The sequence below is a fragment of the Heloderma suspectum genome, chromosome 6, assembly GCF_057233095.1.
Source record: "Heloderma suspectum isolate Gila_16-S chromosome 6, 16-S_ref, whole genome shotgun sequence".
Classification (NCBI taxonomy): Eukaryota; Metazoa; Chordata; class Lepidosauria; order Squamata; family Helodermatidae; genus Heloderma; species Heloderma suspectum.
Genome location: NC_139463.1, coordinates 40,592,511 through 40,616,156, shown reverse-complemented (window position 1 = coordinate 40,616,156; position 23,646 = coordinate 40,592,511). Strand labels below are relative to the sequence as shown.

Sequence of the window (23,646 nt, the reverse complement as noted above, 5' to 3'; positions counted from 1 at the left end):
GACGCCTTTCAGTTAATGTTATGATATTTTCTTGATAGACGTTTTATTTAAAACAAACCCTGAAACAATAGATTTCTAGCTTCGAAATACGTTTTAAAAGCAAGTTTCGTCGTAGAAGCTGCTATTCCTTCCACCCAGCATGTTCGACTGATGGTGATGATGATTGCTATGTACAGTGTACGGAACCAAAATAAATAAATCCCAAGCTACCTGTTTTCCCCACAGAAATCAGCGGCGCCGAAGCGCCACTCAGCCCTGCAAGGAGCCCCTTGCCACGTCAGGATCCTGCACCGCGTCGCTCCGTGCAGCCTGGGGGCGGCCACGTGTGCACAAAAGGTGCGAAGCTAAAGCACCGTGGTGACAACGCGGGGATCCCTCTGGCCGCCGTTGCGTGGAAAGCAAACCCGATATGGATTGCCGGTAGTGGCAGCATCGACTTAGGCAGGAAATACGTATATAATTGTGGATTGCTGTCGGCGTTCGCTTCATTTTATCTTACATTTTTTAAACTTCCCGGTAGGATTCTTTCCACCTTTTCCCTTTTAAGAAATCTCCTGGATCGTACAGCTCCCGCGCTTTTGTTCATCTCCCCCCACCCGTTATACCTCCGGGGACGACAGCGCCAGTTTGCAGCTCAGCAAAACGAAACCACCCCCACGGATCCAGATGCACCAGTTTTCGGGGGGGGGGCACACCCCACTTCCAAGGGCCGGCGAGTTGGCTTGGTTTTGTGTGTGTGCAAGCAATGCCGCCGCCGCCCTCCCCACTCCCGCTAAAGCAGGGGACTACAGGCTATTCCTGCTTTAGAAACAACCCCCCTAATCTTTGCGGGGGGGGGACCGATCTGTGCCCACCCAGGAAGTGCAACTCTCCCTCCCCTGGCTTGCGATGCAACCTTTGGCTTCATTGCTGATTGCAGGAGATTTTTCTTTTTTTTAAACTGCGCCTCTTCTCCTCCCCCATTTTTCCTGAGAAGGATCCAGGCTGAGTTAAAATGTTCAGCTCTGTCCTAAAATGCCCTTTCCTTCCTCTCTTCTCTCGCTCTCTCTCCCCACCCCCCACTTTAAGAGTTTCCGAAGGTTTCTTTGGATAAGCCCAGGCGGGGGCGGGGGCGGGGGCGGGGGGGGGAGTCTGTGATTGCAAGCTTTGTTTACATTCCCAGGTTTCCGTCTTTGGGTCGGCAGAAAACTTTGCAGGGGTTCTGATCATCTGTTCCTTTTTTTCTTTCTGCCGTCGCCACCCCCAGCCTCCGTGGACGATCGTGCGGACACCTAAGCCGGACCTCGCAGGGCAAAAACCATGTGTCCGTGGGTGAGTGGAAAGCATCTTCCTGAGGCTGTAAAGCTGCCTGGTCCCGTCCCCCCCCAGGCTGGCCCAGTTCCCAGGGCTGTACTGTGATCAAGCCCTCCAGCTTGGAGGGGGCTGAGCTCTGGCGCTTGAACCCGCCTCTACCAGATCTCATTTCCCTAAAAGAAAAAAAAAAGAGAGAGGAGAGGGGGGGAAAACCTCCCATCTCTTTCCATTTCTCTTTTTTCCCCCCTCCCCTTTCCCACTCCTGTTTTTTTTTCCCCCCTTCCAGTTCCGTGGAGCATTTCCCGGGACCTGCCAGCATGCCTGCATCCAGGGGGGGGCTGCTGTTCCTTTCCTTCCTGGTCCTGGGTCAAGCAATGGATTTTACAGATTACAGTTATGTCCTAGAAGACGAGGAAGAAGACACTGATCCTATTGACTATAAGGACCCTTGCAAAGCTGGTAAGGCGTTTGGGGTGGGGGTGGGGGAAAGGGACCCTATTGCCGACAGTGCAGCTGCTGCTCCTGCTATGACCACCTCCTTTTGCAAATGTATCCCTTTTTTATTACTGGGGGTGGGCAGGCGAACGGGAAGCAGTGGTCTTTTGTGTGTCTGGAAACTGCTTCGAGGCTCTGAAAAGGGCAGAGGGGTTTGTTGAACCTGGGTCATCCACATTGCCTAGTTGGCAGTGCAGCTTGCAGACAAAAGAAAAGAGGAAAGTTTTTCCCCCGCCCTCCCCCCCTCTCTCTGTCTTTCTCCTCCCAGCCCCCCCCCCTTCTATGTTGTAAAAAAAAAACCTCTTGGACTTTTTAAAGTTCAGACTGAGAAAGAAAAGAGTCTTTGACATACAAACTCCAGAGCTTTAGCAGTAATCGTTTCTAGGACAGTTTCTCTCCCCCCACCCTCTGCTGCAGGAAATTAAGCTGTTTTCCATTTGCACACTATTGTTGATGTGTGTCCCCCTGCACGTCCCGTAACAATTTTGTGTGTATTGGGGGTTCTTTGTGTGATGGCAGCAGCAGTGAGGCATATTTATTTGTGTATATGTTTGCCAAGGGGGGATGTTTTAAGGATTGAAGGAAAGTAAACAGATGCTGTACCAGGGATGAAGGTGAGGAAGTTGCTAGGATGCATCCTCAGAGGTCATCTGTTTATGTTTAAGAGGTGAAGGACCGTGTTCTTGAACTGGACCAGCTTACCCTTTTCTCCTCTCGTATTTCCTCTTTCTGCGCAGCCTCCATGCTCTACAGCTGCTTACGGGGTGGTAGCTGTCAAAAGAGGCAAGTTTCTTGGGCTCAGAAGGATTTCTAGAGATCACACATTCTTAACTGCTCAATCTAGTAGTCCTGCAACATTTAAATAATTAATTTGTATATGTGTGCATTGTAGAACACATCCGGATGGCAGTTTCACCTGTTCTTTGTCCCATTCTGTAGTGTGACATATACCACCCCCATCTGACACCCCCACATAAAGCTCGGGAAGCTGGGCTGTAAGGATTACATAGTCTACACTGGTCCTTGACAGATGCATGGTCCATTATGGGACCCAGGCAGATTGCAACATCTTGCATATGTGTAGTACAGGGCAGGGGTCAAAGTTTCTGAAACAGTACAACTGAGCCCATAATTTAGGAATCCTTTGCACTTGTAAATAAAGGGCCCAGATCTTCTTTGCAAGCCTAAAGGGGTGTAATTCCATTGAACCTGAGCCCTGCTGAACAGCATTTTAATCCAGCTACCAATACAATCAGTGGTGGAACTCTCAATGACTTTTGACAGTGCCAGCTCAGCAGCTGCTGAAGCAAGAATAGGCTCAAAGACGTCCACATTTTTCTTCCTCTTCCCTACCCCCCCCACTCTGTCATTCAAACAAACAGCTGAAGAAAGGAAGTGTGAAAGGGGATGGGACTGAGTGATTGGGTAACAAGGGCAGAACATCTGTAGCATTTAAATTTTCGTTGATGTTTGTAAATGCATTTGAAATGGAGTGTGGGAGATCCAAGGACAGTGTCTTGGGATTCCCCTAGAGTAAAATGGAGTGACTAATGCAGAATTTACTAGACCCCTATCAATCATTCTTCCACTCATTTGACTATCTTGGTACAGGTGTTTTAAAATGATAGCAAATAGCAATATGCAGTGATTGAGATGCTTCTGTGTGATGCTATCCCTAACTTGCTAAGTTCCTCTTGGAGCTTTCCATTTCTCTAGCTGTATAGTGCAAACTGCAGTTGTTCTATTTACCTTACAAAAGGATCCTGTCTTTTATGAGCCAAAAGAGAGCGATAGGAGCCCTGCACTTTCTTATTTATGGCTCTCTATTTTATGTTCTGTTACAATTTGCATGTCACCCTGCTCTGCGACTTTAGAGAGAGTTCCTTACCTTTCCAAGCTGGAAGTAGTGAGAGTGCAGGTGTCCATGTGGGCTAATTATATTATATCCCTAAAACATGAGTTAACGTTTGTACTATAATGTAAAAATATAACAGCAACCTGCAGTCTAAAGCATCCACATATTAATGGGCTGTATATGCTCTTATTTGCGCTGGGCACAAAAGGCCTATGTTAATTAGAACCTGTTCTGTCCCATGAGCTTGAAATGGGTAACAACAGTTTAAAGCAAAAGTAAATAAGAACAGAGAATAATACCCACTAAAATAGAAAATACCATGCCCTAGAGCCTCCCATACTGGCTTAGGAAGCTTTATTTTTTAATTAAGATGCTGTTATCTTTGGGCTTTTTAAAACTTGGAAGTGAGGTACACTGAAATCAGTGGGACTTACTGCCAAATAAATGTGTTTAATATTGGCATTAAGGTAATCCTTCTAAAAGCATCTTCAGAACAGTAATTCATAGTGCAATCCTATGCACGTCTGCTCAGAAGTAAGTCTCCTTGCCTTCAGCAGGTCTTAGTTCCAGGTAAGAAGGTTTAGGATTGCAGCCTGTATTACAGTAGACACCAACCTGACAGCAGACTGGCAACACAGTCTTGTCCTTGTTTGCTTGGAAGTAAATCCCACTGTATTTAATAATGCTTGCTCCCTAATAAGTATGTTTAGGATTGCAGCCTAAGAATCTGAAGTCTGTTTATGTGACACACAGTCTACTGTTAGAAACTTAAGAATCTTTAACAACCCCTCCTCTTCAGTACTATGAAGCTTCTAGCCCTCATAGTTGATGAGATATAATAAGTATGAAAATATGATGTGGCTTGTTTCCGAGTCTTGGTAATCAGAAGTTAGATAAGAGCTCTGCAGGGATTACTGTTTCAAATCCCATCCTTTTGAAGCCCATCTCCTTACTTTAAGGGTGTGAGTCATGATTTTGATTTATGTAAACTATGTTAACGTGGCACTTTCCTGGGTGAGCCTCATTGCAAGACAGGTTGCCAACTTCGTGTATGCAGGGGCTGTGTTCCTCAGCATTCAAAAAGTAGAAGATTTTTTAAAGGACACGTGTATTGACAAGGTGCAGTTGCCACTGTGGCTGCTTTTAAATTAGGCCTATCATTTTTATTGATTTATCATTTAATAACAAAATTGCTTAATAGCATTCATTGTTGTCATCAAGCCAGCTCTGACAGAAGTCAATGAGATATCAACTAGTCTTATGGAAGTGAGTTTACATAATCGATAGACATCAAGTGATAATATTAATTTGATAACCCAAAGCATTCAGGCAAGTGCCTGCAAGTAGACTGACCACATACATAGATGCACATGATGAAAGAGAGAGAGAGTGCTCACACACACTAATGAAAAAAAAAGCCACCACAAATATGGAATACTTCAACAGAACAGGACAATTAATCCCATGCATTTTAAAATAAAGCCTCTCATATCTTATTAAAGCATCCAGAAATTCCCATTCATGTAAACACAAGTAGCTCATTAGCATCCCTTTTTTCAAAAGCTCAGCTTCAGTCAGTCAGAGAACCACTTCACATTTACATATAAATGAATTCACATATGCAGATATGAGAGTGCAGATTTTTCCTCTGGGAATGATGGCATCCCTATACCAAGATGATCCCTATGCCAAGATGATCCTAGCAGGGTTGAAGGAGAGCTGGGTGTAGACACAAGGTTACTTAAAATGGATTAGTTCCTCCTTAACTTGCTTCAGGTACTCTTCAAGACACAGTCAAGCTGGTTGAGAGTGGATTATTGGGTGCATGTTTGTGTGAGCAATGCAGGTTCCAGTTTGTCTTAGTGACTGTGAGCAGAGATGTGAATTTTATTCCATGCTGAAAGGATGTGATCATTTTAAAATGTCTGGTGAGGTGTAATAAACTGTACTGACACACCTTTTTAAAGCAAGGTTAAGTACTATTTCCGTCATATAAGTACTGTTGGCAGGTAAGCTTCCTTTACGGGTACAAAGTCCTGCACATTTGGAAGATCTGAACATGGCATGGGTGCTGTGTAGATAATATATTTCATTCCTATCTGGTATTCTCCATTCCTTCTACACACCTTTCTATAAGGATATATCTGTATCCAACACTTGGTGCCTTGATACAGCCTGGTCTTCTCTGCATGTCACTGCCTGTTTCTATCCATTCTCATACTGCACCAATTTGGTCACTGCATTTTACAGTCACACCAACATGTCTAGCTTTAGTGTGTCATATAATTTTTAGCAAGAAGTACTCATCTCAGCCTTGCAGATAAGTTCAAGAAGTGGTTCCCTACCTTCTGCTCTAATCATTGAATGTCCCCTCTTCCTCACTATGTTCTTCCTCCCCATGTTGGACTCCTCTTCCCATCCAAGCCCCCTGTATTCCCAGGAGCTGGAGCTGAATGGGCCGGGCTGCCACCATTATAGCTATACGCAATACTGTTGTGGGGCATTTCTGGTCTCCCTCCTACAAGCTGTTTAAGGCTAGAGGAGAGAACAGGAAATTTCCTGGGAGCAATACTTATTCTCCATGCACATATAATTAATAGCAAGACTTACCTACTTGATTGCCAAGTGGCAAGTGGTGTGCATACAATTCCCTCTAAGCTACTATTGGTGGTGAGAAGTCAAGCCTGGAGCAAAAATGTCATATGGGATGCACCATCACCCAGTTCTGGCCAGCAAGAGAAACTATAGGGAGATAAGCCATAGCAACCAATTTACACTAATGACCTACAAGTGGGTCAGTTGATGATAACTCTGTGACCCATATTAAGACTTCTGGGTCATACTTGCAGATCTTCTCCTTGTTCAGGCCTGCCCTTGCTGTCTGCATACCACCTTTGCCTTACTCCCCACATTGTCTTTGCCTCACCCTAGCCTGAGCTGCACAGGAACTGAGTCTGATGGTGGCACTGCCACAGCTATCAGTAGTACCCCTTTGCAGCAACCGACAGCAGTTATGGCAAGGCAGACACAACTGTGGGAAGAAGGGATTGGTACTTGAACGTTAAGGTTCTACTTTCCAAACTGCACTAAGTGGTGGGGTGCATGGAAAAGTAAATGCGGTGATGTGTGTACATGCAATACATCCCTACTCTCTTCATCACTATGTGTGTGCAGAAGTTTCACTGCCCCCTGCAAATCCTCTTGGCAGAATGCACCACAGCTATCTCAAGAGTGCTTGTAAAAGGAGACAATTCATTTTATAGAACCATACAGTAGGAAGAGCCATCTGGTGTGGCCTTCTGCTGAGAGGCATTGCCGTCTGTTCACTAGCACACACCCCTCCCCATCCATCCATCGAGATTAACACATTCAGTCCAAACTGCTGTGTGGCAAAAGCAAAGAGCAGGTGCGCTGTGCCATCTCCTGGAATTCCTTTGATATGTGAGGCCCGCCAGGAGGTGGCAAACTATTATCTGGTCCTGTGATGTGTTGTAGCATTCACAAAGAACTCCAAAAAGTCCTTATGTGTGGGCAAAAAGTCACCTTGCAGCAGTTTTATCATCTTGCCTGTTTGTCTTTATGCACCCAAAGGCAGCTGTTGTGCTGAACTTTGGTGCCAGTAGCCAGCACTGGCAAGAGAGCACAAGCTGCCATTGCTCACTTCTTCTAGGGCTTTTGTTCAAAGCCTTATGAGGCCCCACCTCTGCACAGCAAGGCATAGGACTGGGCCATAAACTAGGGACTCTTTGACTATTCAAATAATAGAAGTAGATCTTGCCAGGCAGTGTCCCTGGTTATGGTGTTTGCATTTTTTGTCACCAGATAAGATCCCTCAGAGCAGTCACTGCTGAAACTCTCAGTGTCTTTTGACAGTGTCAGGTCAGGGTGAGGAGGGTCTTTGCAGGGAGCAAAGGTCTTCTTTTTCCAAGTTAATACTAATGGTGTGAAAAAGAGTTGAGCTGTGGGCAGAGCATGCTTCTGTGTGACCCACAGGCTACTCTTGGCCTCAATACTCCTTTGAAAACCCTCATTATTGTTGAGAAGTGTGAAAATGTGACAGTGGTTTGTTCAGTCAGCAGACCATGAGCTTTTCTACACAAGGCATTTATTGGCCGCTCATCATTCCTTACTCACGGTTGGTTATGGGTTCCTTAGATGAAGTTGTAAGGCCCCAGTTTCACTTTTGGTTTTTAAGAGCACTTTCCTGGGTGTTTTTAGAGCTGGGGAAACTGGGTATTATTTCTGAAAGCAAAAGGGTATTTTTCCTATTTGTGTAATTGCATTACTTTCTTATAGCAAAGTGCCACCTAGAGGTTATATAGCAGAAAGCCAGGAAAGGAAAAGCTCTTTGGGTACAGTTCAGACTCAATTCTGCAACGAAACCGAAAGTAGATACAACAATTAACTTGGAAAAGCTCTAAGTCACAATACATGTACAAATCTTTCCAAGGTGCCACAGTGTTTTTTGCAGCAGCAGCTTGACAGGGCTACTTCTCCAGCAGACGTATAACAATTTGGTTGATTTTTATAATTATTCTCTACACAGAAGTGTGGTGTGTGTATGTACAAGATCCACATGTGCCACCTTCTCCATCCATGACTCCCTAAAAACCTTTGCACGCAGGGCAGTGGGTGCTAATGAAGTTTCTTTACTTCCCACTGGCTTTAGATAGCCCTTGCTGGTAGCCTGAGCCTGCCTTACCCATCAAGCATAAGTCACTCACAGCCTTGGTCAAATACTTCCCTGATTTCCTCTGCAGCTGCAGAGCCCTGCCCGCCCACGCCACTTCCGCTGGCCTCGGACCTGCGAGCCTTTTGCTACAGTGGCAATAGGCGTTTTCTCTGGAAATACAACACAGCTTGAGGTCCAGCCAGCTTTGCCATTAGAAATCCCACATTATGCCATGCCCTTTCCCTAGATGGAGGTAAGTATGTGTGTGTGGAGGGGGGGTATAAGGTTTTCTTGGGTCAGCAAAACAGCGTTGCTGTCCAAATAAACCTCCCTGTCCCCGGGTGTGATCCAAAGCTGTTGCAGTAGCAACCCACATACCATGATGACCCGGCAAGGCCCCCACACATGAACCCACTTGTGCTGCTGTGGATTGAACTGCTGGAATCTGCTGAAGAACTCAAAAGTAAGTCAAGTGAATGGTCTGCTCTCCAGTTCTAAGGCTATTGCACTATTACGCATCAACTAATCCAGGTTTGGGGAGGTGGAGCCGACCTCAGCTCTCCGGCAGTACCTGTGCAACGCATGTGCCTTCAAACACCCGTTTATCTTAGTTGCTGTTTATGTTTTAGGTGTGCCCACATATAAAACCTCAGATGTACCTGTTTTGAAAAGTCATTGTAAAGAGGCAGTTCTAAAGGAGATCTTCCTTGCTGGGTCAGTAGACGTCAGGATATATTCCAAGTATGTATGGTGGTATTTGCAGCCTGTAATGTTGAAAGAATCTGTGGGAAAGGAGGCACTTGGATCTGTCTTTGTGCCACACAAGAGTACAGAACCACAAGGAACAAACAGCTTATTAAGGCTGCATCCTTCCAAGGCACACTTGAACAAAGTTGTTTTCAAAAAGGAAGACGAGATGGGCCAGGTAGACTTCTCTAGGGATGATGCTAAGCACCACCACAGAAAAGGTCCTGTCTCTGGTTGCCACCACTTCACTTCTGACAGGGGCAGTTTATGTATTTGTTTGTTTTTATTTATTACATGTCTATTCTGCCTTTCCTCCATGGAGCTCAAGGCAATGGATATGGTGTGTCCCCCCCCCCCATTTTATCCTTACAACAACCCTGTGAGGTAGGTTAGACTGAGTAACTGGCCCAAGGTCCCCCAGTGAGTTTCATGGCTGAGGGGTGATTTTGAACCTGGGCCACTCCAGTCCTAGTCTAATGCTCTAATCATGATACCATAATGCCTTTCAGGATCTGCTTTAGAGCAGGGTCTCCAATAATGATCTCTGCACACAGGCAGGTTCATATTGGAACAGCCAGTCCTTTAGGCATCTTGGTCTCAGATGGTTTAGGGCTCTAAAGGTCAATAAGAATCAATTAATTGTATTGAGTGGTGTGGAAATCCATAAAAATTAAACGTTCTACATAATGAGTTGAATTCTGTGATCTTTACACAATTTTACATATATACAAATTTACATATATAATTCTACTAAATGTGGTTAAAACTGACATTATTTTTGAATCAATGTTTTTAACTTCAGTTGGATTAAAATATTATACTGTTTCTTTTTTAGCATAAAACTGCTGTTCCTTTTCTCTTTTTTCCACATAGTTTAATTTCAACAAAACATTTAACAAAAATTACACTATGCTGTTTCTGGTTTAAAATGAAATGTGAATTTAATGCATACAAACATGTTAAAGCGTACACTTGTAGGCCTCAGTCCAACATGGAGTTAAGCCTGATTAAGGCCATTTATTTCTTTGGGCTTAAACACACATAATCCTATATTGGGTTGTGGCCATAGTCTCTAAAACTGAATCAAGACTGTCTATCAGATGCATTGGGGCTGCTCACAGGTAACAACAACTCATCGGTTTAAAAACAACAGCAAACCATGGGTTAACAACTAGCACCTAAAAAACCCAGTGGTCCAGGTTCAGACATCATGCTGCACAACCTACGAAGGAGCTGATCAGTTTTTAAACTGATGGGTTCTTATGTGTGAATCAAGTGATTGAGTTAAAAGCTGCTGTTCTGTGTTTAAAAAAAAAAAAGCTGCTGAGAAGAATATCAGACTTCAGAGGTTAAGCACTGTGAATGACACAGTGGCCTGGTTCACACGATCCAGCAAGCCACTGTGGTTTATTTAATCCCTGGTTCGTGCTGGGCACCATTTTCCTAATTACCCACTCGGGCATGGCTTGTGTCATCCGAACCCAGGCAGCATGGCTTGTTGAGAGAAACAACCCTCTAATAACCCTACAACAAGCCATAGGTTATTTGAGGGTGATTTCCTTCAGACAAGCCATGCTGCCCAGGTTCAGATGACATGACAAGACGGTCCTGGATGGGTAATTAGGAAAATGGTGCCCGGCACACACCAAGGTTTAAAACAAGACAATGTGGCTTTTTAAAGCCATGGTGGCTTGTTGGATCGTGTGAACCGAGTCAGTAAGTTATGTGTTACATTTATTACTGTTGACTTCTTATTGTATACAGGGGCTAACAAATCTTCACAAGTGGTAGCATCTAGGAGATGCTATCTAGTATCTACTGGTCCTGCTTTTGAACGCCAGGTCAGTCCATAACAAAACAATTACTATCCATGACTTGATTGTGGATGAAGGGGCTGACCTGGTATGTATTACTGAGACCTGGGTGGCTGAGTTGGGCAGCATGGCTCTGTCTCAGCTCTGTCCATCTGAGTACTCAGTGCAGCACCAATCTAGATTGGAGGAGTGGGGGAGGCGTTGCCATAATCCATAAGGATTCCATCTCCCTCACAAGGGAACCCATCCATCCTAGCAGCAGTTTTGAGGGTCTGTACCTTGTGCTGTGCCAAAGAGACAGAACAGGTATGCTGCTGGTGTACCGCCCACCCCACTGCCCGGCAGTCTCCCTGCTTGAGCTGGCTGAGGTGGTCTCGGAGGTGGTGCTGGAGAACCCTAGGGCTGTGGTTCTGGGGGTCTTCAACATTCATGCTGAGGCTATCCTGACAAGGCCTGCTCAGGACTTCATGGCAACCATGACAACCATGAAGCTGTCTCAGTACATCACTGGGCCGACACGTAGCAGGACATACCCTGGACCTGGTTTTTGCTGTTGGGCAGATGAGGGATGATCTGGTTTGGGGGAGGTGTTCAACAACCCCATTGTCAGGGTCAGAACATTTCCTTGTGAAGTTTGGTTTGGCGGTAGCAGATCCTCCCTGCAGGGGTGGGGAACTGATTAAGATGGTTCACCCCTGGAGACTTATGGAATCTGATGGATTCCTGAATGCTCTAGGGGTTTTTCCAGGTGATAGGGCTGGCAATTCGGTCGAGGCCTTGGTCTTACTATGGAATGGTGAGCTAGGAAAGGCCATTGATAGAATCGCTCCCAAGCATCTACTCCGGTGCTGTGAAGCCTGTAATTCATCTTCGTTTACAGAAGATCTACAGGCAATGGAACAGGCCGGAGAATGGCTAGAGTGCAGGTGGTGCAGGTCTCGGAGCGAGTACAGTCGAAGATTAGCAAAGACGCTTCGTTGTGCCTATTATGCAGCAATGAGGATGCCAAAAAAATCTTACTACACCTCAATTATTTCATCCTCAAAATGTTACCCAGCAAAGTTGTTTTGAGTGGTAAAGAGCCTGTTGGGGCCTTCCTCGGGCTCAGAGAAGTTGGGATTAGAACCCTCGGTCATTTGCTGTTAAAAATTTGCTAGGCACTTCGAGGAGAAAGTTGCTCGTATTCGCTCAGAACTTGATGCCACAGTTATCGCATATTCAGGGCTTTGGATAGGGGATGCTCCTTCCTTGTTCTCCTCGACCTCTCAGCGGCTTTTGATACTGTTGACCATGGTATCCTTGTGGACCGTCTGGAGGGGTTGGGCATTGGAGACACCGTATTACAGTGGTTCTGGTCCTTTCTCTCTGGCAGGTACCAGAGGGTAGCACTGGGAGAGGAGGTTTCGGACCCGTGGCCACTCACTTGTGGGGTGCCACAGGGTTCCATCCTCTCCCCAAGGCTATTTAACATCCATGTGAAGCTGCTGGGGGCTATCATCAGGAGGTTTGGGGTGCGGTGTCATCAATATGTGGATGACACGCAGCTCTACCTCTCGTTCAAATCTTCACCAAGGTTGGCGGTAGAATCCCTGTCCAAAAGTCTGGAGACGGTGAGTGGCTGGATGAGGAGGAATAAGCTGAAGCTGAACCCTGACAAGACCAAGGTACTTTTGGTGGGAGACAAGAGGAGGCTGGGGGATGCTGACCTGGTGTTGAATGCGGTATGGCTACCCTTGAAAGACCAGGTCATTTTAGACTCCCAGCTGTCCATGGAGGCTCAGGTGTCAGCTGTGAGCCAGACAGTGCTGTACCAACACCGTCTGATACAGCGGCTGCGCCCCTACCTTCCCGACCATCTGCTCCCATCGGTAGTACATGCCCTCGTCTCCTCTTGTCTGGACTACTGTAATGCACTCTATGTGGGGTTACTCTTGAAGATGGTTCGGAAGTTGCAGCTGGTACAGAACGCGGCAGCTCGCCTGATTAAAGGCAGCCACTGGCAAGATCACATCACTCCAGTGCTGAAGGAGCTGCACTGGTTACCAGTTGTTTTCCGGGCCAAATTCATGGTGTTGGTTTTGACCTTTAAAACCCTATATGGTTCCGGCCCAGCCTATCTCAAGGAGCACCTCCAGCAACACCAGACAGGCTGCTCAACAAGATCAGCCTCGGATGGCCTTCTCTCTGTCCCATCGGCCAGGACAGCTAGACTGGTGAGGACAAGGGAGAGGGCCTTCTCTGTGGTGGCCCCCCACTCTGTGGAACTCCCTCCCTAGGGAACTCTGCCATGCCCCCTCTTTAATGAGCTTCCGTCACGCATTAAAAACGTGGTTGTTCAGGCAGGCATTTGGGGTAGATTAGGGTATTTTTAGAAATATGTTTTAATGTAGAATTTTATTGTTTTAAAACTGTTGTATTGCTGTACATCACCCAGAGTGGCTGGGTGACCGGCCGGATGGGCGATTAATAAATTTAATAAATAAATAATTTAATAAATAAATAAATTCTGGAGAGGTGTCCAGTGCTCCATCTGGTTGTGTTTCCTGGGATCAGTTTCAGTTTTTGCAGCCTGATGATGTGTACAAGATGCTTGAATCAGTCCATCCCACCACATGTAAGCTTGACCCTTGCCCACCTAGGCTAATACGATCTAGCAGGAGTGGATTGGCTGGGTGGGTCTAGGGCATGGTAAATGCTTAACTCTGTCATGGGGTGGTTCCTGCTGCCTTGAAAGAGGCTGTAATGCACCCTCTCCTGAAGAGGCCCTCCCTGGACCCAGAGGTGTGTGAGAACTACTGCCCCATCGCTAATATCCCCTTTTTGGGCAAGGTGCTTGAGCGTGTGGTGTCTGGGCAGCTTCAGACGTTCTTGGAGGAAACTGACTATCTGGACCCATTTCAGTCTGGTTTGAGGCCACGGTACGGCACTGAAACGCCATGGTTGCTCCGACTGACGACCTACTCCAGGTGAAAGACAGGGGGAGTGCTAGCTACCCTGATGATCTTCCTGGATCTCTCAGTGGCTTTTGACACCATTGATCACGGTATCTTACTGGATTAGCTCTGCGGGATGGGAGTTGAGGGCACTGTGCTACAGTGGTTCCGCTCCTACCTGCGGGGCCGAGTCCAGACAGTGGTACTGGAGGATTCCTTTTCTACCCCAGTATTAAGCTGTGGGGTGCCACAGGGTTCTATTCTATCCCCTATGCTGTTCAACATCTATATGAAGCCGTTGGGTGAGGTCATTAGGAGTTTTGGAATGGGGTGTCACCAGTACACTAATGATGCTCAGCTCTACTTCACCTTGTCCTCGGAAACAGCTGGGGTGGTAAAGGTGCTGGACCAGTGCCTGGAGGCTGTAATGAGCTGGATGAAGGCCAATAAACTGAAGCTGAATCTTGGCAAGATGGAAGCTCTGTGGACTGGTGGTTCCCAAGTCTGTGACCCGGAGTACTTGGGGCCAGCTTCAGCTGATCTGCCAGCTATGGCCTTTCCTGGACAGGGATAACCTAGCCACAGTAGGACACGCACTGGTAACTTCCTGATTAGACTAGCGCAATGCACTTTTGGTGGGGCCGCCCTTGAAGATGACTTGGAAATTGCAGCTAGTGCAAAATGCAGCAGCTAGACTGCTGACTGGAACGTCTGATAAAAATCATATAACACCAGTTTTAAAGGGATTGCACTGGCTGCCAATACATTTCTGGTCCTGATTCAAGCTGCTAGCAATGACATTTAAAGCCCTAAACGGCTTGGGACCTCAATATTTGAGAGAGCACCTCCCCCTATTTTTGCCTGCCTGAGGATACAAATATTTTAAAATAAATAATATCTCGCCAGGATCGACCACAGAGCCAATATGGATGATCTTCTATTTATGTCATTCAGTTATCTGAGGTCTGCAATATGTTCAGTTCTCAAATTATAAATATATATGACTCTACTAACCAGAGCATGGAGAAACAGTGGCCTGGTTTGGACAGTCATTCAAGGTTTCATAACCCATAATTAATAAAGCCATGAAAGAGCATTGGGGCTAAGTATTTGTCCTTTGCCCCTCCCTCATCATATGTTAGCACCAACACAAACATCCTGGCTTCTATTAAGCCAGAGTTCCCCATTACATCCAAACCGGGGAACTCTGACGTTGTGTTGGTTAACATACCAGGAAAATAAGCATCCTGGCCAAAGCTGAAGTGTGGTGGGAGGAGCAATGCTCAGCCTTGATGCTCATTCACAGCTTCATAAGCCATGGGTTAGGGTGCCTCAAACAGTTGTCCAACCCAGGCCACTACTACTTTGCCCTGTAAACTACCAGCCCTTGCTTCTGGAAAGTTTTAGACACTTCAAGTAAACATGCAATGAGAACAGGCTGTAAGTCCTACTTCATTCAGTAGGACTTGCTTCCAAATAAATGTGTTCAGGTTTGCAGGTCCTGAACACACTTCACGACCTGCAATCGACCTACAAGGAAGTCATCTTGTTTAGTATCCTTACATGTGTACAGTGAGAGCCAAGCATAAATCCGTCTCTTGTTTCTAAGCAGCTGTCATTCTGATGTGCATGTGAGCTGTAATACCAAAACGTAGACTGTACTCCTATATTGTATAAAGACTCTATTTAGTTGCAAACCAGTATGCTTTAATTTCTGCTTCATTGACTACGCTAAAGCCTTTGATTGTGTGGATCACAACAAACTGTGGCAAATTCTTAAAGTGATGGGAGTACCAGACCACCTTACCTGTCTCCTGAGAAACCTGTACGAGGGTCAAGAAGCAACAGTAAGAACCAGACATGGAACAACCGATTGGTTCAAAATTGGGAAAGGAGTACGACAAGGCTGTATATTGTCACCCTGCTTATTTAACTTATATGCAGAGTACATCATGAGAAATGCCGGGTTGGATGAATCAGAGGTCGGAATTAAGATTGCCGGGAGAATTATCAACAACCTCCGATATGCAGACGATACCACCCTAATGGCAGAAAGCGAAGAGGATCTCAAGAGCCTCTTGTTGAGGGTGAAAGAGGAGAGTGCAAAAGCTGGTTTGAAACTCAACATTAAAAAAACGAAGATCATGGCATCTGGCCCCATCACTTCCTGGCATATAGAAGGGGAAGAAATGGAAGCAGTGACAGATTTTACTTTCTTGGGCTCCAAGATCACTGCAGACGGTGACTGTAGCCATGAAATTAAAAGACGCTTGCTCCTTGGGAGGAAAGCTGTGGCCAACCTAGACAGCATAGTAAGAAGCAGAGACATCACCTTGCCGACAAAGGTCCGTCTAATCAAAGCTATGGTTTTCCCAGTAGTAATGTATGGCTGTGAGAGCTGGACTATAAGGAAGGCTGAGCGCCGAAGAATTGATGCTTTCGAACTGTGGTGCTGGAGAAGACTCTTACGAGTCCCCTGGACTGCAAGGAGGTCAAATCAGTCCATCCTAAAGGAAATCAACCCTGAGTGCTCATTGGAAGGACAGATAATGAAACTGAAGCTCCAATATTTTGGCCACCTAATGCGAAGAGAAAACTCCCTGGAAAAGACCCTGATGCTGGGAAAGACTGAAGGCAAAAGGAGAAGGGGACGGCAGAGGATGAGATGGCTAGATAGCATCACCGATGCAATGAATATGAACTTGAGCACGCTCCGGGAGAGAGCGCAGGACAGGAAGGCCTGGCGTGCTATGGTCCATGGGGTCACGAAGAGTCGGACACGACTGAACGACTGAACAACAACAAATGCTTTAATTGTTAGAGAAACAAACGATTATGCATGCTTGTTCAGGAATTAAATTAATTTCAAAAGGGGAACTTTATTTTTCTTCTTTGGTGATTGACTTTAATCAGCATACCTGATTCTTCTTCAGCTACTGTTGAGGTAGGCAAAGAGCCGGTGCAATGTAGTTGTCAGTCTAGTGCCAGAGAGACTCAGGTTCGAATTCCCACTCAGCCATGAAGCTCTGGATGACCTTGGGCTGGTCATTCACTGGATGGTTTGGGCTGGTCATTCTCTCTGAGTCTGAGATAGCTCGCAGGGTTATTTTTAGGATAAAAAGTTGCAGGATGTACACCGCTTTGAGTTTTTAGAGGAAGGATGGGATAAAACTGTAATAGATAAATGCAGGGAACAAATAAATAAATGCAAGGAGCAGACACCCTGCCCAAAGGAAAATGGTATTCTTTTTCCACTCTAGTTTCTAAAATTTCATCAGGCATGAATGACTCTTCTGGGCTACCACAAGACACTTTGGATTGGAAGTAAAAAAATCCAGGCACAAACTCCTGTCTAACTGTTTAACATGTGGCACAATCCACATTGGGGACTTCTCCTGAGCAAAGCCTCATTTGAGATGAATGGAAGTGCTGCTGTGCCTGAGGCAGCCACCTCATATTGCCCATACGCTTTCAACCCTATTGTTTTCATAATGCTAAAAATGCTGTAATTGAGAATGCCAAGCTCTGGCAAATAGCCAACGTTAATACAACTGATATAGTTGTACCACAGTAGGCCTACCCACCCTTTAGTTTAGTACTCCTTCCTCTGGCTCAAGCAGATGCTGGCTGGGTGAAGTCATGTGGAGTCTGCACCTCCCTTAGCAAACTAGTCCTAGCTGATGCTTTAGAGAAATTGACATAAATCCATTATGTCAGAGTTGTGCCTTCAGTATCCATCTCCAAGCGTCCACGACCCAATGTACTGAAAGCATAAGACTGGTCTTGCTGCGGACTTGCTAAGTGGCAAAGCAAGTCATCTTCTCCGTGTTTCAGATTACAGTTTGTTCCAATTATATGCTGGGGACTGACTGACTAAAGTGCTCATGCAAGGGGTTGGCTTGTGAAAGATGTGTAACACGGGAGCAGGGTCACCTCCAGGTTTGAGGGGGCCATTGACAAAGTGTTCTCTGGTGGGCCCTTTATGGCAGTGGTCTCTGAGCTTACCTGGTGGCAGCAAGCTTGGAGCCAATATTTTAATTTCCCACAGTGCTCTGGGGTAAGGTTATGTCAAAGGCATTGTGGTATCTTAAAATGGCAAGCAGCTTCTAGACCCAGCCACCTGGTGCAGAGGGGCCACAAGCTGCCTGAAAATGCTGATGGGAGCCACAAAGTCCTGTGAGTTTCTGATCCTCTCTATTTAACAAAACCATACTGGAAGCAAGTTTTTATTTTCATTGGAGAGAGCATCATGATCTTTCAAGAGTTTGTGGTTCTACGTTACACTGTTTACACAAGTGGAATATTCAAGTGAGTAGTTTTGTTTTCTCCTTGGCCCCAGCATACCATTGGGCTTGACTCTTGAGAATGGTAATGTGTGTGTGCATGTGCGCATTCTGAAATAGCCTTACTCTTATCTCATGTCTGCTGAGAAGCAAGCTTAGTCAGTGTTTGTATAGAGCTTTGAATGTGCAAAGCCGTACTAAGTGCTAACCAAACACTTGCCCCCAGAATGTATGTACTTATATTGTCCTTGGGAAATTAATGCATTTTTAAAGCAACAGAAGTGGAATCCCACACATCCCTGAGAGAACCACAAGGAAAGGAAACCAGGTATAAATCACTACTGTCCATTCATTATACCTGATTCCTAAGGGACCATGTAAAACTTGGGGCAAATCTGGATGTGTTCACCTGCAAGAAAACGTATCCAGTTATACATTATTGTGGCCTGAGAAATCTTCTGATCTCTGACTTTATGCCAAGATATCATCTTCGGATAGCCCCTGATCAATCAAAACTGGTTATCTTGGAGGACCACTTCGAGAAAGTTGGTGGGCTAAAGGTCTTACCCCCCCCAGTGGCCTACCAAGAAATCCTAATTCAAGAGGTGCCACTTCCCCCCACTCCCCCCTTTTAGAACATCCTTCCTCAACCTGGTGCCCTGCAGATGTGTTGGACTACAACTCCCAACATTCCTAGCTCCTGGGAATTGTAGTCTAACACATCTGGAGAGCACCAGGTTGGGGAAGCTGCTTAAGAGTGGGAGTAGGCAACATAGTGCCCCCCAGGGTGTTTTAGACTAGAACTCCCTAAACCCCTGCCAGCATGGCCAATGCTTGGGAATTGTCCAGAACATCTGGAGGGCACCAGGTTACCTACCCCTGCTTTAGAGTTTCTAGAGTGCTGCACGTCTATGTCAGCAATCCGTAAAAGGGCAACCTGGTATAGTAGGCCAATAGTATTATATCCATGTTGAGGGGCAGTGGGGGCTGAGGTGACAAAGATGTATTGAGGTGGTTCAGACTTAACAGCAAGCCTTGACTTGGCACTTCAGCTATGAGCATTCTAGGAGCCTCCAGGGTTGCATACTCCCTCCTTGCATGCGGCAGCTCCATCTCTTCTTTTCTAATTGATATTTTATTGAGTTTTGTTTTTGCTGTATGTCAACACACCGAACAGCCATAATAACAAAAAGGCAAACTAAAATACCGCCACCACCCCAAATCCCATCTCTTCTTGATTTTGAAGCCAATCATAGTTTGTTGGTTCAGGGTCAAAATAGCAAATGGTGCTTTGGCTCAAACTAGAAAATGTGGGACAGAATTGCCTTGTGCAAGGGGAGGAAGGACTGTGACCCAAGGCTACTGGAATGCTCATTCATGTAGTGCCAAGCCATGGTTCAGCATTACACCTGAGCCATCCCAGTGTCTTGTCTAAGGCCACCTAGTAATTTCATGGCAGAGGTGAGATTTGAACTGGGCAATTAGAGGTGGAAATAAACCTAATACATATTAGATAAGGGGGATAGCACTTCCTGAGGTTATTGACCACATGCTGCAGTATAAGAACAAGGACTCTTGAGGCTGTTGTAGGTGTGTAAAGAAAAAAGCACTTCCTGGGGCAGCTGCTTCCTCTCACCAGTTGTTGAGAAAAGCATGTTGCTGGAGCAAAGCTAAGGATAAATCTACTCCATACTCAATGGTGGAAGACAGCAGAATTCAAGCTGGGCAGACAGATAAAGAGAGAGGAATTCTGGTTCATAAAGGATGTATCTGCACAGCCTAAACATTACCTGCCTTTTCCAGAGATACTTCCAGTAATACACCACAGTGCCAAAGTGGAAGGCTGGGCAACTGCCATGTGGATCTGCCCAAAGCATGCAGCAGCCTGGCTTCCTCAAGAAGATGAAGGAAGCTGCTAGCAGAGGCACAAACCGGGAGCAGCCCTCTCATGAAGCAACTTGAGATGAAAACCTTGAGTGATGGATTTGAGGCACCATGAAGTGCGGCAGGGTGGGCAGCAGACAAATCTATCTCATTGGCCTGGTTCACACATAACACCAATCCATTATTGATTTAATCCATGGTTTGTTGCCTTACCTAGGACTTGTCTGGCAGACAATTAAACAAACCACATCTTGTTTTCTCAATCCCTATGTTATTTGTTTCCTTTGCCCACTCCCTCCCTGTATCCCAAATGCCTTTGCGGCACTGTAGTACTGGCATGGAGAGTGGCTGGTGTGTGTTTTTTTATGGCTGTTGCTAGCCATCTGTGTAGCCTGGCAAAGCAATCCATTAACACTTCACAGTTCTGGGTTCGCATGTAACAAAAGCCCACAGTTCACAATCCAACAACAAACCATGGGTTCTTTTTCTGGGTTGTTGATGGTTAACAAACCGTGGTTTGTTAGCGTGGCCGTGTACACGCATCACAACAATCCAGAACTCAACAACCCATACCATGGGTTAGCATTCTGTGCGAACCAGGCCAATGAAATGAAGGGGAGCTGAGCCAGACCATAGAAGTTCCCACTGATTTCAATGAGGCCTTTGCAGGAGAACATCCCAGTGGATTATGCTGTATGTTAAAGAGGTGTGGTTTAGGTCTTCAACATCCATGCTGAGGCTACCCTGACAAGGCCTGCTCGGTTCCCAAGTCCAGGAATTGGGTAAGCGACCTGTCCTGTATGGGGCTGCACTCCCCCTGAAGGAGCAGGTGTGTAGCCTGGGAGTACTCCTAGATCCATCCCTGTCACTGGTGCCCCAGGTGGACTCCGTGGCCCGGAGTACTTGGGGCCAGCTTCAGCTGATCTGCCAGCTATGGCCTTTCCTGGACAGGGATAACCTAGCCACAGTAGGACACGCGCTGGTAACTTCCTGATTAGACTAGCGCAATGCACTTTTGGTGGGGCCGCCCTTGAAGATGACTTGGAAATTGCAGCTAGTGCAAAATGCGGCAGCTAGACTGCTGACTGGAACATCTGATAAAAATCATATAACACCAGTTTTAAAGGGATTGCACTGGCTGCCAATACACTTCTGGTCCTGATTCAAGCTGCTAGCAATGACATTTAAAGCCCTAAACGGCTTGGGACCTCAATATTTGAGGGAGCGCCTCCCCCTATATATGCCTGCCTGAGGATTGAGATCTGTTGGAGGAGCCCTCCTCTGCATCCCACCAGTGCAAGACATACACTATGGTGGGATGTCAAATCAGTCCATCGTAAAGGAAATCAACCCTGACTGCTCATTGGAAGGACAGATACTGAAGCTGAAGCTCAAATATTTTGGCCACCTAATGCGAAGAGAAAACTCTCTGGAAAAGACCCTGATGCTGGGAAAGACTGAAGGCAAAAGGAGAAGGGGACGGCAGAGGATGAGATGGCTAGATAGCATCACCGATGCAATGAATATGAACTTGAGCACGCTCCGGGAGAGAGCGCAGGACAGGAAGGCCTGGCGTGCTATGGTCCATGGGGTCACGAAGAGTCGGACACGACTGAACAACAACAACCCCGGTTGTGGAATGCCCTCCCCTTGGAGGCCCGATTGGCGCAGACATTGGTTTCATTTCGGCACCAAGTTAAAGCATGGCTTTTTACCAAAGCCTTTGAGGGCTAATTGGATTCCCTGAGTTGGTACACTGTTTTAACTGGTTTATTGTTTTAGATTTTAATTGGTATTAGCTTGTTTAATGGTTTAATATGTTTTTAGCTATTTAAATTAGTTACTGCTTTATACTGTTTAATTTGATTTTATCTATACGCTGCCCTGAGATCCTTATGATATAGGGCGGGATAAAAATGGTTTAAATAAATAAATATGCCCACTCCACTCCAGGGTAGCTTCATGTATGTCTTGATTTGACTCCAGGAGGTGGAATTCCAACCTCCTGAAAGTCTCTAGGAGTCAGCCACAAACAAACATCTTCCAGGTGGGGGAAGAGGAGGAAATGGGGTTGTGTAACAGCTGGGGAGAACTGCAGAGGTGAGTGAGGGAGAGAAATGGTGCTTGGCTCTAGCAGTGTTTTAGAACAGCTTCACACATTACATTGTCTTTAAACATTTGGGGCAAGAAAAGATGTGTGCTCTGTAGCATTTAAAAGTTCTGTGTGCATGGCAAAAAACACTCGCACCACTTTTACTGTCTATATTTATAGTATGCCATTAGTATTCATGGTGCCTTGTGACATTAGAGGCAATATATTCAGGTTGCTCATAAGGAGCTTAAAATCTAAACCAGGCTTCCTGAGCCTGGTGTCCTCCAGATGTGTTGGAGTTCAGCTCCCACCAGCCCCAGCCAGCACGGGCAATGGTCTGGAATGCTGAGAGTTGTCATCCAAAACATCTGGAGGACATCTGGTTAGGGAAGGCTAATCTCTAACATATAGTGGGGAAACAGCAGGGAGGGAGGGACTGATAAGGGTGGGGAGGGAGGAATGTGGGTAAATGCCATTGCATATACTTAAAAGATGATACAGAATGCACTTGTCATATATGAACATAGGAAGCTGCCTTATATTGAGTCATCCTATTGGTCCACCTAGCCCAGTATTCTTTACCCTGACTGGTAGTGGCTCTCTAGAGTCTCCAGCAGAGGTAATTTACATCACCTGCTACCTGAACCTTTTAAAGCTGGGGATTGAACTGGAGACCTTTGTGCTTGCAAACCATGTGCTCTGCCACTCAGCTATGGCCCCTCCCGCAGATGTTTATCCTTACATGGAAATTACCATTATATAAGAAACATCATAAGAACATAAGGGCCTTGCTGGATCAAACCAAGGGTCCACCTAGTCCAGCATTCTGTTCACATAGTGGCCAACCTGCTACCCACGGGAAACCCACAAGCAGGACATGAGTGCAACAGCACCCTCCCACCCATGTTCCCTAGCAACTGGTGTATATAGGCATCTGCTTCTGATATGGAGGTAACATATAGCCATCAGGAGTAGTAGCCATTGATAGCCTTATCCTCTATGAATTTGTCTAACCCGCCCCCCCCTTTTAAAGCCATCCAAATTGTAATGTATGGTGCAGCCAGAGAGATTTTGATTTGTAAGGCAGACTTCCCCATGGGGACAACTGTAGCCTAACAGTGGCTCCCCAGCCCTGAAGAGAGGACTTTAATGCTTACTTGTGCTGTGCTCACAAGACTGGTGCCTATACAGAAGGAGGTGGTTGGGCAGAATTAAGCTTCCTGGCAAAGTAAGCTTCTAGCCCTCATCCTTGCAAAGGTATACTTGAAATTGTGTGAGCAGTGCCTGGTAAAACATCTGCAGCCAGAGCCAGTGTGGTGTAGTGGCAAGAGTGTTGGACTAGGAGCTGGGAGATCCGGGTTCTAGTCCCCACTCGGCCATGGAAGCTCACTGGGTGACTTTGGGCCAGTCACAGACTCTCAGCCCAACCCACCTCACAGGGCTGTTGTTGTGAGGATAAAATGGAGAGGAGGAGGATAATGTAAGCCGCCTTGGGTTCCGTGCAAGAGGAAAAAAGGTGAGGTATAAATGAAATAAATACATAAATAAATACATAAATACATAAATAAGAAGCATCTT

The 23,646-nt window shown here is 46.0% G+C and overlaps 1 protein-coding gene across 1 annotated transcript in view; it reads left to right on the top strand.

Annotated features, from left to right (window-relative positions):
* Positions 1-356: 356 nt before the first annotated feature.
* BMP1 (bone morphogenetic protein 1) overlaps positions 357-23,646 on the top strand; it is a 181,509-nt gene continuing 158,219 nt past the window's right edge. Inside the window, exons 1-3 of the mRNA XM_084804039.1 lie at positions 357-516; positions 1,247-1,311; positions 1,580-1,752. Of these exons, the coding sequence (XP_084660165.1) occupies positions 1,611-1,752 (142 nt within the window). The 5' untranslated portion in view covers positions 357-516; positions 1,247-1,311; positions 1,580-1,610. The remainder of the gene's footprint in view (positions 517-1,246; positions 1,312-1,579; positions 1,753-23,646) is intronic.